Raw genomic sequence first — 18,295 nt, forward strand, 5'->3', positions numbered from 1 at the left:
TGATAGCAGTATCTTTGTTTCTAAATAATAATTGAAAGAATGATAGAAGCAAATATAACCTGATATAATCTTTGTCAACACTTTTTCTTGAATTTCTTGTGCACCTAAGTGCCTATGCATGAACAAACACTTAACCTGTGCTCAGAGCAGGATATAAGGAAAAATGTCTGCAAAAACGTAAGAATTCTTCCTGTTGGTATCCAATATATTTTTTTTTTTTTATTGTGGCAGTGGTAATATGATTCAGTGTAAGAGATTACTGTCAGAATGTTCCTTATGTTTGCTTTCCTGCTCTTCCCATTGTTTCTAGTGATGCTCCAGTAAGTGAACTTTCCCTAGAGCTCCTTTTGCTTCAGGTGGTGCTTCCAGCTTTGCTAGAACAAGGTCATACAAGACAGTGGTTGAAGGGTCTTGTGCGAGCATGGACTGTTACTGCCGGATACTTGCTGTAAGTACAGAAAGCCAAAATCAACTACAAGCATTGTGTCCAGCTTAGCCTTTTAACATGAAAGCAACATGCTTTCAAGAGAGTTATCCCAACAAGTAGCTTTAATAGCTACTTTACAGACAAATATGTGGTGAAAAACTTGTATAGTGACTTCCTAAGGAAGTACTTTTTTCTAAGCAGTAGTTGTACCAGCATCTGGTAAAGAAAAATCTATAAAAGTATGACTAACAGCTTGTTAACTTCCTATTACATGGAAAAATTAAACAGGTGTCAGGAGGGTGTTTCCATGAGTCATCTAAGTAAAATTCATGTGCACACCCTGCATTTCTTACTATAAGAAGGAAAAAGAAAAAGGAAAAAAGTATCTAGAACATTAAGCTGAAGAGGTGAATACCTTTAAATTGGGGTTTAAAAGTTAAAAGTTCAGTCCCTAAAGAAGGATAAAACTCTGTCAGCTAAAGTAAATGATTACACAAAGTGAGGTTCTTTGATTTAGACTGCCAGGAAGATTTCTAGCACTTGAAATTGTTTTTCAGTTCATATGTTGCTTGCCCAATTAGTCAGGTAAAAATAACATTGATTTTGTTTCTATAACGTTTTACATTTAACTTCATATGCTTACTGGCATTCTCCCACCATGTCTTGCTCACTGTGGGTCGTGCCAACACAGCACTATTAGGATGAAGATTTCTTCTTTGTTATGCCCGAGACTCTGAGAATATGAATGAAAGACTTTTTTCTTCCACTGCAATCCAAAATATTTATTTTAGCTTATCATAAGGAAGCTCTCCTCACCCTGTTCTGTTGGTTTACACTTTGGAAAGTTATTTTTTTAATTAATTTGTCCATGTTTTGATAGTGTTTAAATATGACACAAGGAAAGAATTTTGGACATGAATATATAAATGGCTTTGCTTTCTCCACTGTTGCAGCTGTTAAGAGCAATTGTGAAATACCTCTTCAGCATTTTTAGTTGAGCAAAGATGAAAAATTTTTCACTCCTTTTTTTAAAAAGTGATGTGAATATGTTTTCATTGTCTGCCAGTAGAATATCTGTGTGCATCTTACTGCTAATTAAAATTTTGCTAAAGCTGAGGAAAATTAACTTCTAAATGTTCATGTTGTGTTTTGGTTTATTTTTTTAATAAGACTGAAATAAATAAATGATGATGTATGCAGGAAATATCAACAGAATACTTTTTAAAGTAGATACGTTCTTCCTAGAATTGATTTTCTTAGACAATTGTGAACCGGTTTTGAGCAATTTGGAATCTTCTTGAATCCTCTATCTGACTGTACTATTCAAAACATGTCTATAGCAATAAAGTACTGTCCTTGTACAGGTTAGGTTTGAAGGCAATTTCCAATAAAGCCTAGTAGCAGTAAAATAAAAGCTGTCAGTTGAGCTGCCTGCTTACACAAACTGAAATATCGATGCAATTTTCATTTTATGTGCACAACAGCTATAATATCACAAGTTGGTTTTAAAGCAGACAAACAGTTAAGTGATCTTTATTTGTGGCTGTATTCCCGCTGTTCTAATCTGCATCCAAACTAGCATTTTTCTTCTAAATTCTGTGTTTAGAATGACATTGAGTACGTTATCAGAAGATGTTTTATTTTATTTTATTTTGCCAGTATCCCTGTGCAAGTTTTGTGCAACTTGTACTCATTCTGAGTAGACCTGTCTTTTTGTAAGACTCTCATTCATCTCAAACAGAACAAAACTGATATTTTGATTGTTACAGAGATCTCCATTCTTACCTACTTGGTGACCAGGAAGAGAATGAAAACAACGCAAATCAGCAGCCTAACAACCAGCATGCTCGCAATAATAATGCCATTCCAGTTGTGGGAGAAGGTCTTCATGCAGCCCACCAAGCCATACTTCAACAAGGAGGACCTGTGGGTTTCCAGCCTTATCGTAGGCCTTTAAAATTCCCACTCAGGGTAGGTATATGTAACATATTAAAAGAAAAGGGAAAGGCATTTGAAAATGGTTTTTGGCCTGCATGTTATCAGGAGTGAAGTGGTAGGTCATGTTGGTCTGTGTTTTGTAGAGTTTGCATCTTTTTAAAAAGAAGACTTACAGTTATTCTTACATATAGCTTTTTTTCAGCCTGTTACTTAAGAACTTCAATTACAATTTTATTTAGAGATCCCATGCATAGACCTCCAGTTACCACGTATAGGTCACATACATGCTGTGTATTATTTGTTAGTCCAAATCTTGTTTTCTTAGTTATTATAATGGAGAGAAATATAATAACCCCCCAGCAAACAGGTAGTTCAGGAGTGTCTCTAGCAAGACATGGGTTTCAAGAAGGCATACTTTGGTCTTGTAGCTGAAGTATATTTTAAACTTCTTTGTTTTATTAAAAAATTAAGCGGAGAACCTCTGTTGGCATCTATATTAAACACAGAAAGTGTTACAATACTGCAAAGTTCTAAATCCCTACAGTTAGAAAGAAAATGTTGTTGGCAAATACTTGACTTTCTAGAATAATATATAGGTCAAACTAGATAGATTGTTTTGTTGTTACCAGAACTCTAAGTTAATGAAATGTAAACTTAAGCACAGTTCATTTACCATGGTTTCAGGTATAGCTCAAGAATGGAAATAATAGCGAAAGTTAGAACAGTGTACTCTTGCTTCTGAAGTTCCCTTAAAATGCTGCATCTACCAGAATTCCCATAACAAAGTACAAAATAAAGCTTTTTTTTTTTTTTTTTAAATCTCAACATAGTAGAGCTGAAAGCAAATTTGAAAATATTTTAGGATTTCACAAGTGCTGAGCTTCTGGGTGTTTGAAGTTAGGGCTTTAAGGGGGTGGAGTGAATTCCCACCACTGCTGTTTTACCCTCTAAAATGGCTCTCCAGAAGAATGCATGAGCTTCAACACTTGTAGAGGAAACAGTGGGAGCAAGTAGCCCGGGGATGAAAAGGCTAAGGAAGCAGAATGAACTTGCCCCTCTCACAGCAGCTGCTGCTACCTCAGTTTGGTCATAACAGGATGTCAGAGCATGCTCTGAGACCAATTTCATGTAGTATAAATACACACTTAGTAATGAAAGGAGTGGTGCTGTCTTCTTCCCATGGCAATTGCTCCTTTCTTCCCTTCTTAGCATGAATGCCTGTGCTAGAACATGCACATGATGGACCGGAATAGGAAACTGATCTAGCTGAAAACTGAAGTAATACACAGAAGGCATTAGTTAGACATGTTCGAAAGTTCAGATAAGACTTTATAGTGTTATACGTAAAGAAAATTTGATACTTGTGACCTTTTTACTTACAACAAGTTCATATGAAGTTGCTGGGTTGAGAGACAGGTTAATTGAAATTAGTTCCCTGTTTGGCTGCTAAGGTGGTAATTAAAGTGGATTCTCACTTACTGTGACCTGGTAATATATAACAACTGATGTGGACATGCTGCTATCAAGGAAGGGGTGTGTTAACCTAGGGACTCATTAAATCCTTTCTAGAACTACCTTTGCATGGGTTGTTTAATTTTTGTGGAAGTCTTTAGATAAGGATGTGCTGAAATAGTCTCTTCCTCTCAAACCATTGAATAGTATAAGCTTTTGGTAATTTGTGGTGCTGATTTTGAACTGGTGGTAATTAACCAGTTTCATATGCAGCTGTTAAGGACTGTTTTTTTCTGGTTTGCTTACCTTAATCTAGACATTCTCAGTTGTTCTTTGAAGATTTCTACAGAAATAAAAGAAAATATGATTTAACTGACTTTGCATTGTTTTCACCAAGAGCTACGATGAGCACTTGCACACTCTCAAACATGTGGTAGCTCACTGATACAATTCTACGTCCCTGGTTCCACTTGTTTGAAATATTTAAGTAATGAATCATTCAGGATCACTGTAGCTGCTACTTAGATAAGTTCATCTTATGAAAAATGTGTTGCCTGCACGGACTTCCACTATGGAACAACACTGTATTTTAATTACTGTCTCAACTGAGATTTTAAGTATTTGAGAAGAAAAAAAACAGTGTAAACATCTGATCTTTTCTATGCTTTAATTATCTTTTTTTTTTGTTTTAAGCAAGTTGTAAGAACCTAAAAGAAAGTAGTTTATATTCAGTTTTTATTATGTGTGAATATTTTCCATTGGAACTTGCTCATGTCTACATGGATTGAGCAAGCACTAAGAATTGATCCTTCATGTTATTTCAGTTGCAAATAAGCATATAAAACTATGTTTTTTATTTAAAAAAAAATGTAATGAAGTACATACTGTTAATATCAAACAAAATTAAAATATGGGGGGGGTTTATTAGTCTACATAAAAGCCTATAATTAGTTTTATCAGGTAGTCTAGATAATTCTTCCAACTCATTCCTTTTTTAAACAATGGTTCTCTTGTGGGGACCTCCCAAAGCCTCTCCAGAACAAATGCTGGTGTGTAGAATTTGCTGAATTTTTCCACTACTGCCTTGTCTTACTGTAGCCTTACTTCCGTAATCCATCGTTGTCATCAGAGCCTGCAAACTCTTTGGCAAACTTTCTTCTGAGGATTTTTAGATTTTATTACTATATTGTTAATACTTAAAAAAAAAAAAAAACAACCCACAAACAAAACAAACAACTATCCATAAAAATAAATTTACAATTACTTTTCATAGACTTGTTATTTCTGAAATCCCTTTTGACTTGTCCTGCTGTAGTTTTGAATTTCACTTACCAGATTTTATCCATATTCTGAGTTTTTTTCCTCTGTGGATTTATTTCTTCTGGAAATATCTTCTGGAATCCATTTTTATTTTACTGTTTACTGTGACAACTTTGGAGAGAATTTTTTTTAAGTCTTATGATTAGTAGTGTGAATTTGCACCAAACCTTCACTTCAGTATATTCAAATGTATCTCCTGTAAGCATTTTTACTTTCAACTACTGTTTTTTTATATTCTTTTTTAATAAATGTCCTTATTTTAGCTGGCTCACTCTTTTTGAAATATTGTGGTGGATTTTGGAGAGAGAAGGGCTGTCCTTGCAAGATCTTTGAGTCTGAATACATCGTGATCACTGTCAGTGCTGCTTCTGTGATGAGAGTGACCAGGTGCCTGTGTAGTGCTTAGGTCCAAGTCAAGAGTAGCTCTTCCTCTTGGACATTCTCTTACTCACTGACCCAAGAAGCAGCTGTGTGTGGCATTTAACAGATTCATATCAGCTTTTGTCCTTCATATGTTGTTTATTCCCACATGGACTGACATTTCCCCACACAGTATCAGTCCCAAGCAAGTCATACCCCGTGTTCTTCACTGTTGAAGTTTTTTTGCTTGCAATACAGTCATCAGCTACTCTGGTTTTCTTCTTTCTCTCATTTGGGATCCCTAACCCTAAAGACAGTATTCTGTGTGAAAAAGGGTATGTGGCTGTCACCTGGCAAGTAATTGGGTATTGTGGAATTATCCCTCTTCACCCAGGCTAACATCTACAAAATCACAAGATTTTCCTTCCTATAAGTAGCACTCAGGATCCTAATCTAGAGGTGAAACTGATCTACATTGTCCCCAAATGTCTAATCAAGGAATATGTGTGTTACAGGTAAAAGTTTCTCTCAGTAGTTGGTTATGTGTTTGTTTTCCCATAGTAAGCCTGCTTGTTGTGTGGCTGTGATTAGTGAAGCAGAACTTCATAGCATGTGGTACCTCAGACATTCAAATATTTAAAGACGTTGAGTACATGAGAATTCTCTGATAAGATACAAGCCTGACTATGGAGCCACCAGCTTTGCTGTCAGCTATTGGTTACATAAACCTGAGGGCATCTCAAAGAACTTTCTCAGCAAGGTTTTCCTTCTTGTAAAACCACTGTCTTGCTTATCTGACATACAGAGCTAGAAACCTCTCAGGGTTAACAGAGACTTGTGCTGGTCAGTGCAGAAATAGAGAGATTATTTTTTAATGTAATATAACAAAGAACTTCAGTCTTTCTGGATTCAAAATGTTCGTTTTTACTGTTGTGACAGTTGATGCAAATTCTTAAATACAGAACACTGTAGGTGTGCTGTGTGTACTGTGGATAGCTTTCTTATGACTGATTTATTTATACAGCAAAACATCAGTTGGTAATTGAACATTCTAGTTTAGCTGCCTTTTTAGGATGATGCAGCTTTTTATATGTGGGGGGTTTTGTTTCTTTTTGCTTAGGTTAAGTAACTTTCTTGTAAAATATTTTTCTTTTTTTCCTCTTTCAGATATTTCTTCTGATTGTTTTCATGTGCATAACATTACTGATTGCTAGTCTTATCTGCCTTACCTTGCCAGGTAAGTCTCTTATTGTGAAACTGTGATTAAAAACAGCTCAGCATGTTGCCGTGTTCAACAATGGCAGTTGTTTTGAAATCATTGTTTAAAGTTAAAAGTAGAAAACATGGGAAAGCTGTATCATTTTTAATAGTACATCATGAAATTGTAATAGTCTAACATTTAAATGATAATTATGTATATTTAAATGATAGAGATTGCCACTTTTGTTGTTCTGTTTTAGAATAATTTTCTTTTAAGGGCAGGGCTGCAAGTGCTGAGACATTCTCCGTAGAATTATTGACAGAAAAGGAGAATTGATACTCTTGCACCTGGTTTACCATTTAGAGAAGGAAAATGTATAGGTTGTTACCAAGTCTTCTACCATATCTTCTTTAATTAAACATTCTGAAGTGTCAACACGTCACTAGGAGACTTTGAAGTGATACACATGCCACTTCTCAAATATATATGAATAAGTACTTTAACCAAAACAAAAGCACTTTGTAGTTATTTTTAAATAATTTGGGACAGATTAAGACATGTAAAATCATTTGAATTTTATAATTTAGCTACCATGCCATTTTTATTTCCCTGTATTAATGATACTAAAGCCAATAGTGTTGAGGGCAGAGTTTTGAATTTTGTATGGTTTAATAGTAGCACATAAAATAATTCCACTATAATACTAGTGAATAGAAACACTATTAAAAAATAAATGTAGCAAATGAGTCTCCCATTCTTGTCAGAGAGATTCAGAAGCCTTAAACAATTACATGAGGCAGTGGAATAACCCAAACATAGCTCATAAGATTTAAGTTCAAGCTTATGCAGTAATCCATTATTGCCTTTGCAATTCTGAAGGCTGGTGTTTAGGCTCTGAATAGTACCGTATTCAGTGCTTTCCTTTAATTAAGATCACATTGCTGGTGTTACAAAATTTTAGGGAAAAAAAAATTCTACATACATATTTGTCATCATCTATGTAATTTTACATAATGCTTCACACATTCATGCCTTATGGATATAGTAGCAAAATACTGTTTTATGCTCAATCCTATTTGTGCATTGATATTTAACAATAAATTTGGTAAGCATTTTTTAATAGGCATCCTTGCTTAATGCATCAAAAAGCATTACTCTATTTAACAGTGTTTGTGTTTGCAGTATTTGCTGGACGATGGTTAATGTCATTTTGGACGGGGACTGCCAAAATCCATGAACTGTACACAGCTGCTTGTGGTCTTTATGTGTGTTGGCTAACTATCCGAGCAGTGACGGTGCTGGTCGCCTGGATGCCACAGGGTCGTAGAGTGATTTTTCAGAAGGTGAAAGAATGGTCTCTCATGGTGAGTCTCGAGGCAAAAAAAAAATACTGAATTATCAAAAAAGTAGCTAACAAAACTTGTTTCAATTTGCTTGCAGGTTTTACCCTGTAATGTAGATCAAATTTTCCTTTTCAGACCATTTTGAAGCTTTTGCAGCCTACGTTCTCACTTCATAGGGCAACTGTATTTTTGGGAGCCATTTAACACAGAGTTAAGCAATCAGTTTAAATCACTTTGCGTATATATGCTTATATATACATGCATATTTTTCTGTTTTCCTTGAAAAGTGAATATGTTACATTATATTATAACAAATGTCATATGCCCTCAAATACATTTGTTTTCACAAATACTTGGAAGTTTAACTATTACTCAATTAGCAACTTGACATTACCAAATAAGAAAAACTAGTAAAGATGATAGATGATGATGAGCATGTCTGTACAAAGTAGCCTGATGCATATTTTCAGAAAGTTCTTTATGATTTGTCAGATCCTTGTGTTCAAATTAATATTTTTAAAGAAAATATCCGTTTGTATTACCGGGAGTTCAAATTCTCACCATGGCAACAAATTTACATCCCACCTTTTTATCTTTGTTTTGAGGATTTCTAGAGTAGATTTTTTGCCTGAGTGTAGTAATTTTAAACATTCATAGCATAAATGTTATTTTGTGATGGACATGCTTGTGTGCTTTTTTTGGACTATTACAGTCAGAAGAGCAGTGTAGGTAGTTCATGTATTACCACATTTCCTAAATATCCATTTTCATTTAGGAAATTATAAGCTTGTTTAAAAAAAATTATAGCTAAAAGATAATACTCTACTTCTCCTTTGTTCCTTCTCAGGATCATGTTAATTTAGTCAGACTTGTTTAATGTGATTTTTGGATGATGCATGTAAATTAAGATAATTCTAGGATAAAGAAAGATTCAAGACCAGTATTCTAATGGAGTCATAAGTTGGAAATATTCCATAATGAGTGAATTTTTAAGGTTTGGTTTTCACTGGAGAAAAATTGTGTGTTTTGAAAAGATTCTTCTCTAATTTTCCAACATACAAGAATACTTAATGTAATTAAATGCCATTGGGCAGTGTTCCCTCCCAATAACAGTCAGAGGTGATTTTATGATTTAAAACTGTATGGAAACCAGTAGGCACAGTCATGCTTTCTTCTGGAGAGGGCACAGAATAGAACTGAATCTTGAAAACATATATTGCAAAACTATATATGTAATAAAAATTATTTCTAGAGGTGTATATATATATGTAAAGGTCTATGTAGTTTTTTATTCCCCAGCTTTATCTGTTTGTGTAGTTTAAATTACATTTTGAAGTTAAACAAAAAGAATCCTCTGATAAACGTATTTATTAAATGTCTTGGGATTTTTTTTAGATAATGAAGACATTAATAGTGGCTATACTGCTAGCTGGTGTGGTTCCACTTTTGCTGGGTCTCCTGTTTGAACTGGTCATCGTTGCACCTTTGAGAGTTCCTTTGGATCAAACACCTCTCTTTTATCCTTGGCAGGTCAGTTGTTCCCATTCTTCTGCTGTTGATACATTTCTTTTCTTAGAAAGGGTATGGGAGTTCTTGTTTCATGTTCATTTGGTGCTTCAGGGCATTTCCCGTAAGTATGTTTCTATGTGGCAGAGAAAAGACAGCCAGTCTGGGTGTGAGGATTATTTAAACCAAAAGGATATGCTTAGGAATTTTAAGTATGAAAAGCTGAACTTTGTTGAATGACATCAGAACACCTTTGCATTTCTGTGATTGGATAGACACTCTTTTTCCAGAAGTATAATTGTAAAGTTATATACAGAAGTTAGTATAGCTGTATGTGTATGCACAGACATGCATACTCTGTATGACCTTTCTGGAAAGCTTTCTGCCTACGGTTATGCAGCAACAGGTTCAGCTGATCTTTTTTTCCATACAAGGTTTTAATTCAGTGATGATACACACTATGAATATTCTGGTTTTAGGTTGAGATGTCAAACCATTAGTAAAAGATTTTGCAGCAGTAGCATTTTGTTTTTCCTCAGTCAAGTCTTGCAGGTTAAGGGAGTGCAAAATTTTTTCCTGCAAGTTGGTGGAAGAAGTGAAGATACAGTGGATTGAGTGACAAATGCTTGCATCAGCTAGGCTGAATTATGAAAGAACTTGTAACTTAAAGAAACCCTGAGGGAATGATAATTAAAAAGATCTAGAATGTGTATTACTAAATAACAAGAAAGTGTTCAGGGACAGTGATTTTTTCTAAGCTGCCCACAAACAAGCTTTCATTTACTTTCATTATCCAAATGTTTGAAAGCCATAATACAAAGAAGAATTTGTCTGCTAATTGAAGTATTCCATTATTTTTATAATACAAGTATACTGTAGAGGTCTCTGAGTAAATGACTAAGTCAAGACAACATATGATTGCAGTAGTAGAGGATCATGATTTCCAAACTATTTTGGAAAGAATTTGTAACACTTGAGGTTCTAAAAATTCTTAATTTTTCCGTGTTAGTTCTTTAGAAGTTTGTAATTAAATATACTGAAAGATTTTATTTTCATGTGGCAGAGCTTCCTCAAAATATCAGATCAGAGGGATTTGAAACTTGTTTTAAATTAACAAGGAGTTATTGAAATTGAGAATAATTTCAATTCACAAAAGAGAATAGAGTTACACAAATGTTACATACTTGAGCAAACACAAAGCAACTTTAACACTGACTTTTTTTGTAATAAGTTTTAAAATTTTTGAACATGTCTGGGTTAATACATGTTAACAAAAGCTGTCTCTTTAAATAATTGGTTAAAGAAAACATATTTCCCCAGCAGTTTAAGAAAGTTGATTAGCCTATTATGTCTTAAATCTTACCAGTTCTGTACCTGTTTATTCTGCCATGTCAACATATAGTTTGCATTCTATTTTTGGTGATTTTAATTGAAGAATCTCTTACAAATATCTGTAATCCAAAGAGGATTGACTCGTTATGTGCAATGTTTACTAGAAGCCTATAGTTGTATTGTGTTCTTTTAATTCCATGCCATAATAATTGCTGTATATGTTAAAACATAAATTTTCCTCTAAGTAGTGAAGAGCATTGCCTTGCTTTGTTTAGTTTTTCTCACATCAGGTAGGGTTTTCTGAACAATTAAAATTTAAAAGAAGAAAAAAATGTTGTTTCGTGACGTGTTTGAGCATCTTTTGTACCTTGTTTCTCTTTTTTTAAAGGAATCAAAATAACTTCTTTCTAGGTAAATGTTAGCAATGTTAATTAGTTTGTACCAGAATGTTAGTCTGTTGCTTTAAATAAGTGTAATGCTTTTATTTTGTATTTCCCTTTGGTTTACTAGTAGTAGCTGATTTTCCTGGTTCCAGGGAGCCGAGTATTTTATGGGTGTCAATTAAGCTTGAGAGCATCCTCTTTTTCTTAGGAGTTTGCAGCAGATGTCACCTACTCTAGCCAATGTCTTGTGTAATTGGAAAAGTAATCATTTTTTCACTTATAAGTAATATTAACAAGCTGCTCTAAACGCTTTTGGTTTCAAACTATTTAAATATACGTTAATGCTAACAGTTTACTTTTACAAAATTAGGACTGGGCTCTTGGAGTTCTACATGCCAAAATAATTGCTGCCATAACACTGATGGGTCCCCAGTGGTGGCTGAAAACTGTTATTGAACAGGTACGAAAAAATTGTCCATGTGAATTACCTGTGTAATACATTTTGAATGTCTTTTGAATGTGAGAGTCAGAAAACAGTGTTACTGTTTTAGTAATGGAGTAATTTGAGTAAAACTCAACTAGTTTTATAGAATCATTTTGAACTGTATAGCCAATAAGATACACTTAGCAATAAAACAAAAATAAACCTCAGAAATCTGAAATCAAGAAAATGCTGCATATATTTATGTATAATTTTAACAGGTTTGTATTAAAGTGAAAAACATCATTATTTCTTCAGATGAGTTCACATGTGTCCAAATACTGGACATTATATATGTCCACTACTCAAGCAGAGAATTTCTGCCTTCTCCTGAGCTGCAAAGATTCCTTCATTCATAGATGAGTGCATATGAAAGACAGCATTTCCATTCCCCTTTGATTATTAAGCAAGACAGAACAGTTTCTGTGGGTAGTTCTGAGTCACACAGCAGTATTTTTTTCTTGATTATAACCTTTAAGTTCTACACTTAGTATCTCAGTTGTTTGTCGGAAAGTAACTCTTCATTCCTGCACTATATTTAATGGCTATGGTGCGTCTCCTGGCCTCTGTACAAAAGGTGCCTCTCTTGATTAGGTCTAGCACATAGTCCCAGTTATTAAACCATTTACTAATCACTTTAGGTGTCACACTGGAGCAATGCAGCCTTAGTTCTGTGAGTACCTTTTGATGTGTACCACAGCTTTTGCTTCCATTTTGCATGCTCTCCCTGGGCCTGTTTGTTATACACATGCTCTCCTGAGCCATCCTTAGAAATGGTTACATCCAGATATGGGATAGAGGCCATTGTCTAGCTGGGTGTGGCAGCCATTTGAAATCTGTCTTTTCCCATAATTAGTCATGTTGAGACCTTAGCTCCTCAAGAATTGTGGAAGCTCTATGATCATGCACAGACTCCACATGCAGAGGCTCTGGTCTGCCCAGCTAAGTACAAAATGAGATCCTGTTTTGTGCCTGTGTTACCAAATTTAATAGATTTGCTCTATTAGCATACACAGGATCCTCTTTCAGCAAGTTAATGGCACAAAGCGGTCCCAGGTCACCCCAAAACCACCATCCACTGCTCTATTTAAATGATCTTTCAGCTGGTCTCTTACACTCCTGCAACCAAATCACAACACTATTCCAGATTAAGTTGCTCTCCTGGGCACTACTTAAATGATTTCCTGGAACCCTCATGATGTGGATGGGCAGAGAGTCTTGTCTTCTTTGACTGTGGCCATAGTAGTTTTCTTCAAGTCAGGAACACTTGTTTCTTCTCATAAGGAGAATTATGTAAAACCTTGTTAATTATTACTGTAAGCACAAAGCATGGCTTTCTTGATTGATGCATTCTACTTGTTCTTCTTAGGTATATGCAAATGGGATTCGTAACATTGATTTACACTTCATAATCCAAAAACTGGCAGCACCTGTGATCTCTGTTCTGTTACTTTCCCTTTGTGTACCATACATCATCGCTTCTGGTGTTGTACCTTTATTAGGTATGTATACATTCAGAATACCTGTTTAGCATCTGATCGTTTAGAGCAATATAAATATATCTGTGGAAATAAAACTTCAAGCTCCAAGTTATTAAAAACATGTTAAAACTCCCCACCACTATTCTGCCAGTAAATGCAAATGTTTAAGCAAAGTTTGGGGTGTTTTGAGGAATGCAATACATTATTCTGACTGGCTTTTTAATAAAGTGCAGAATACATGAAGACTATGGGACTGCATAATATCTAACAGAAGAAATGTAAGGATCTGGCTATTTTGGGAAAGGGATGATTACTTCATTCCTTCAGACAGTCAACCTTTAATTTTAGTCTGTCTTTAAGAGCTATACTAAGCTTAGGACATATTTTCTGACTTGTCATATTCTAATAGAAGCTTAGAACAGGTGAAAATACTGGGTTTGTTTTGAGGTTTTCATTGAGTATTGAGGTAAAATGTAAATTGTAAATATAGATTCTTTTTCTCAGACTTTCCTATCTCCTCATAATTGAAAGAAATAATCTTATTAGAAGCAGGGTAGGTGGGCTTTTTCATCAACAGTTGTATTTGTTGATAGATAGCTTTGATGTTAACAATATCTTTAAGAAGTCCCATTTTGTTCTTCAACCTCTCACTTGAATGCAGACCTTTATAGTGTCAACCTTTTTTTGATATGAGGTATATAGAAGTCAATAAGTAAGAAGAGCTGATAAGCCCATTTTTTTTTTACTGTGGATTTTCACTGTGTTAATGAAAGCTTTAATGCTTCAGTTGAAAAAGAACAGCAGCTGTCATGTTGGATCTCTGATATAAATGGATGTATTATTTATGGATGTATTCTTTATTTCACAGCCGTTCTACTGAAGTTACAGTATAACAAAAATTATGGAAGCAAGTACAGAAGTAGAAACGCACATGTTCCTTTAGCAGTGTTAATTATGTGAGACTTGTGTCTTATTTTGCAGGAGTTACTGCTGAAATGCAAAACCTAGTTCAGCGACGGATTTATCCTTTTCTGCTTATGGTGATGGTTTTGATGGGAATTCTCTCCTTCCAAGTCCGCCAATTCAAGCGCCTTTATGAACATATTAAAAATGACAAGTGAGTATATAGTGTGGGTTTTTTAATTTTTCCATTTTAAATTGCAATAACAACTTCAGGTTAAATATAGATGTTGTAGATACTTAGAGTTAAAAGGGATTTTAAGAAGCTTTCTGGACAAGTGACCCTTTGAGGCAGGCCTAAACTGTTCTTGACAAATGTTTTATCTGTGGTTCAGGTAGATAAGCAGAGGACTAGACTGTTGTTTTAAATGGAAGACACTCCCCTGTGTCTAACTTGCATGGGTTTTACCACAAATGAAGCTGACTGCTTGTTTGTCTTCCCCTCTGCAGTCTTGAAGGACAAGTGAATGTAATAATTATGACCTATTTGGAAGTAAAGTCATGTCTCAATCTGTTGTTTATAAAACCATTTCTTCGACCTTTTCTGCATAACTATTTTTCTTATTCTTTCTACTCGTTAGTCCAATTAACCTGTTAAAGAATGTTCAGTTGATTTGAGAGTCTGTCCTTCCAAATTTTGTGCTGTTTTCTGATGTTTTCAGTAATTATGACTCTGTATTATTGCGATGCCTGAAAAAAATATTAATTTTTTTAGTGCTTTTTTCAGGTTATCCAGCTTAGTTTCTGAGCTTTTTTTGTGTTATCCATACTATCTTATTTTTTCTGTTACCCTAATTACCTTATGTGTTGATTATTTAGAAAAATAAGTTTTGGACACCAGCAACTAGTCTTCCTAGGCTGCTTTTGTATTGCAAAGGAATGAGTTTGTGTTCATGTTCTGAGTTACCCTAAAACAGTTTTCCACTGTCTACCAAAGAATCAAACCTAAAATAAACTTCACTGAATCTTAAACGTTAGGAAGTTACAGATACACTAAGTGTTTGGTGTAAATGTGAAATTAATAGTATCTAGAAACACTGAGGCAGTTGTAACTACAATTAAACTCTCAGCAGATCAGTTTATATTTTAGCACCTTTTATTTGAGCATGTGATTAAATTCTGTTCCCCACTGGCCTTCATAACATGTTCTGTAGTATTTGGCCTACTGTAGCATGTATAGCTGGTATTAATATTTACAAATGGGTTTTGAGCTAAATATTAGTATCTTTCAGGCAGTATGGGTATTGAATTGCAACTTGTGTTAATGTTACAAGTTGCTTTCTTGTGTAAATCAGGCATGTAAACAGTATACGAAGCTATGAAAATTACTTTTATATTAAGTGAACTTATTAAATATTATAAGCGCCATTGTAGACATGAAGTTTGTACAACTTACGTTAATTATATCATTTCAGGAAGTGAGTATATACAAGCTTATGTGGCATTCTAAAATGTACAAAACGTATGTGATGGTTGGTTGGTTATGGAAGTGTGAGAAAAGGAGTGATGGTAAAAAAGTTTCCAAAGGAAATCACAGGTTTCAGGGGAAGAATTCATAGGTGTATATGGCTCTTGTACAAGTAGAACCAGCATACAAATAGGAAGGATGGAAAGGCATTTAGATGGCAAAAAGTAGAAGTGTGAAACAATGATATAGAAGAGGTAAGGAATAACGTGAAAGGTAGGAAAACTGATGTTGAAACAGAATTTGAATAAAGGAGTATTGCAGCCCCTAGGCTTGACATGGAGTCACATTAGGGTATTTTCTCTCTCTTTAAGAAAGATTGAGTTGCAGTAAAAGTTCTTCCTTTACAATATTTACTTTCTTCAACCAGGGTGTTTCTCATTTGATATATGAGCTGAGCTTCTCTTACCCAATGCATGTTCTGCATTGTTGCAGATTTGGTTTTGAACATCAAACCTTATTAGCACTCTCATTTGGTTTTATACCTGAATTGTTGTTGCAGATGTTCAAGTGGTAGTGGCTCCAAAAAACACTGCAAAGATGCTCTTTTAAGTATCATCCAGCAAAGGGGCTGAGTATATAAATAATGCAAACACGGTCTTTATATTTCATATCTTTATTCAGCTTATATATGTCTGAATTGTATGGTTACTGAGGTTAGGGCTGTAAACACAAAGCTGTAATACCTGTATTCCATTATGAAACACCTGGATGTTGAGAAAGAAGATGAGTATATGGTTGAAGTGCATTAAGTGGGGAGGGATCACTTCTGCAGCAAAGGAGATAGAGTGGATTTGTGTTACAGAATGGTAGTAACTTTTATTAATTTCTCACTGTTTTTACTATAATCCCAGGTACCTTGTTGGGCAACGACTTGTGAATTATGAACGGAAGTCTGGTAAACAAGGCACATCAACAACTCCACCTCAGTCTTCACCAGACTAGATGGTCATATTAAACATGTTGACGTTCCCTTTGCCTTTACATGTCCTTTTTTCATAGACTCTTCTTCAGTCTTTGGATATCTCTCAATAATACTCTCAGCAGTGTTTGGGCTTCTGTTAGTAGCATCCAGATAGCAGTTAAGGCTCTGTTCCTTATCTGCATTTTCTGATGTTATCAATGCTGTCTGAGGTCTGTATATGTGTAAATAGAAGTATCCTGACACTCTAAAACCTCGGATTAAAAAGAATGTGCATTGTACATCTTTAAAAAAGTATATTAATTTATTAAATCTAGTTGTCACTTTATTTTGGACTGCTGTTCTGTTGACAATGTGCCACAAAGCAATAGTGCAGAGGCAAGATGTTTTTATAAAATTTGGAGCTTACTTTATGGTGTTCATAACAGTTCTTATTGTAGTAATATAGTATGATTTTTTCATGAGTGGAAAGGCCACACAGCAAATATCGAAAGTAAATAACTGTCCTTACAGTCAGCAATGAAGTGACAGTGGTGAGAACATAATGAACTATGTATCTTGCTGTCAAGTCTTTTTTATTATTTTGTATAACACCAAAGCTGTTGTACATTTTCTATTGCCTGATTGTTTTTCATGTGTCTGAGTTTGTAATATTGTACAGTTGCTGTTAAATCAAGAATATATTTCCTCTCTAAGAATTCAGATGTACTTGTTGAGGCTCAGCTGGGTTTTTCTGTTTGGTTGCGGGGCAGGGGGGGCATTGGCTTTGGGAATCAGAATTTCCTGAATTGAAATGGTAAGTAAAAAATTTATTAAGGCTAGGTGATGAAAGCATTTGAAGGTACCAAGGAAAATTTGGTAGGTTTACAACTTAAATTGTAGCCAATTTCTTAACAATAATAGAATTTTTCAGGACCTCAAAAGCAGGGAGGAACCTTAGCTGATGTGTTTGCACAGAAACATAGAGCATAATGTACGCAACATTCTGACATGGTCCTTAATTAAAAAGCTTGAAATAGTTTTTCTGTAAGTAACCAAAGTTGCAAATTGTAGTATGGATTTTATATTGCACAATTACTTAAAAAAAAAAAACACACCACCAAAATATCTCTTTTCTTTCAGAATTGGTCACTGTGAATTTTTATAGGAATAATATTTAGAAAGTGATTCATCATGTATCATTTACTGCCTGTGGGGCAGGGAAATACATATGCTATTAAACATGCAAGGAAAAGTTAGCAGATTTCTTTTCAAGGACATGGTCAAACAAGAGCCACCAAATCAAGTCTGTGTTATTTCTATATGTAGATAAAGTTCTTTTGCAGTAATGTTTGGGTTGGGTTTTTTTTTTATGTAGATATTTTAAAGAAAATACCTAAGTATCACAAAGCTTTAAGTAGCATCAAACCACATGCTTAGATTGCAGTATTTTCCTAGATCAAATGGGCGAAATGTGAGTATCCGCTGCAGTAATCAGAAAATTGATGGAGCTTTTAACTTGCTACTCGGTATGCTGTCCTTCAGTATTCTGTACTTAGCCATACGTGTATATAATTAATATTTGAGAATCTGGCAGGTGCTTCAAGAATGTCATCTCCTTCTATTGATGTTGCATCTCTGATCTGGCATATTTTGAGCTACTGTGGTCCAGCCGTGATGGTGGTAGTGCATCTTTTGGTGTCTGGACTCAGGTTCTAAAGCAGTGAGCACAAGCCAAATGCATC

At 34.7% G+C, this 18,295-nt stretch overlaps 1 protein-coding gene across 3 annotated transcripts in view; it reads left to right on the forward strand.

Moving 5' to 3' along the window:
* MARCHF6 (membrane associated ring-CH-type finger 6) overlaps positions 1-17,273 on the forward strand; it is a 53,427-nt gene extending 36,154 nt beyond the window's left edge. For all 3 annotated transcript variants that reach the window (XM_082044027.1, XM_082044026.1, XM_082044028.1), the window contains 9 exons: positions 311-448; positions 2,197-2,398; positions 6,665-6,734; positions 7,881-8,062; positions 9,437-9,571; positions 11,633-11,722; positions 13,113-13,245; positions 14,206-14,341; positions 16,504-17,273. In XM_082044027.1, coding sequence (XP_081900153.1) covers positions 311-448; positions 2,197-2,398; positions 6,665-6,734; positions 7,881-8,062; positions 9,437-9,571; positions 11,633-11,722; positions 13,113-13,245; positions 14,206-14,341; positions 16,504-16,594 — 1,177 coding nt within the window. In that variant the 3' untranslated portion in view covers positions 16,595-17,273. The remainder of the gene's footprint in view (positions 1-310; positions 449-2,196; positions 2,399-6,664; positions 6,735-7,880; positions 8,063-9,436; positions 9,572-11,632; positions 11,723-13,112; positions 13,246-14,205; positions 14,342-16,503) is intronic.
* The last annotated feature ends 1,022 nt before the right edge of the window (positions 17,274-18,295 follow it).

This window comes from Streptopelia decaocto (assembly GCF_964273445.1).
Source record: "Streptopelia decaocto genome assembly, chromosome: 2".
NCBI lineage: Eukaryota > Metazoa > Chordata > Aves > Columbiformes > Columbidae > Streptopelia > Streptopelia decaocto.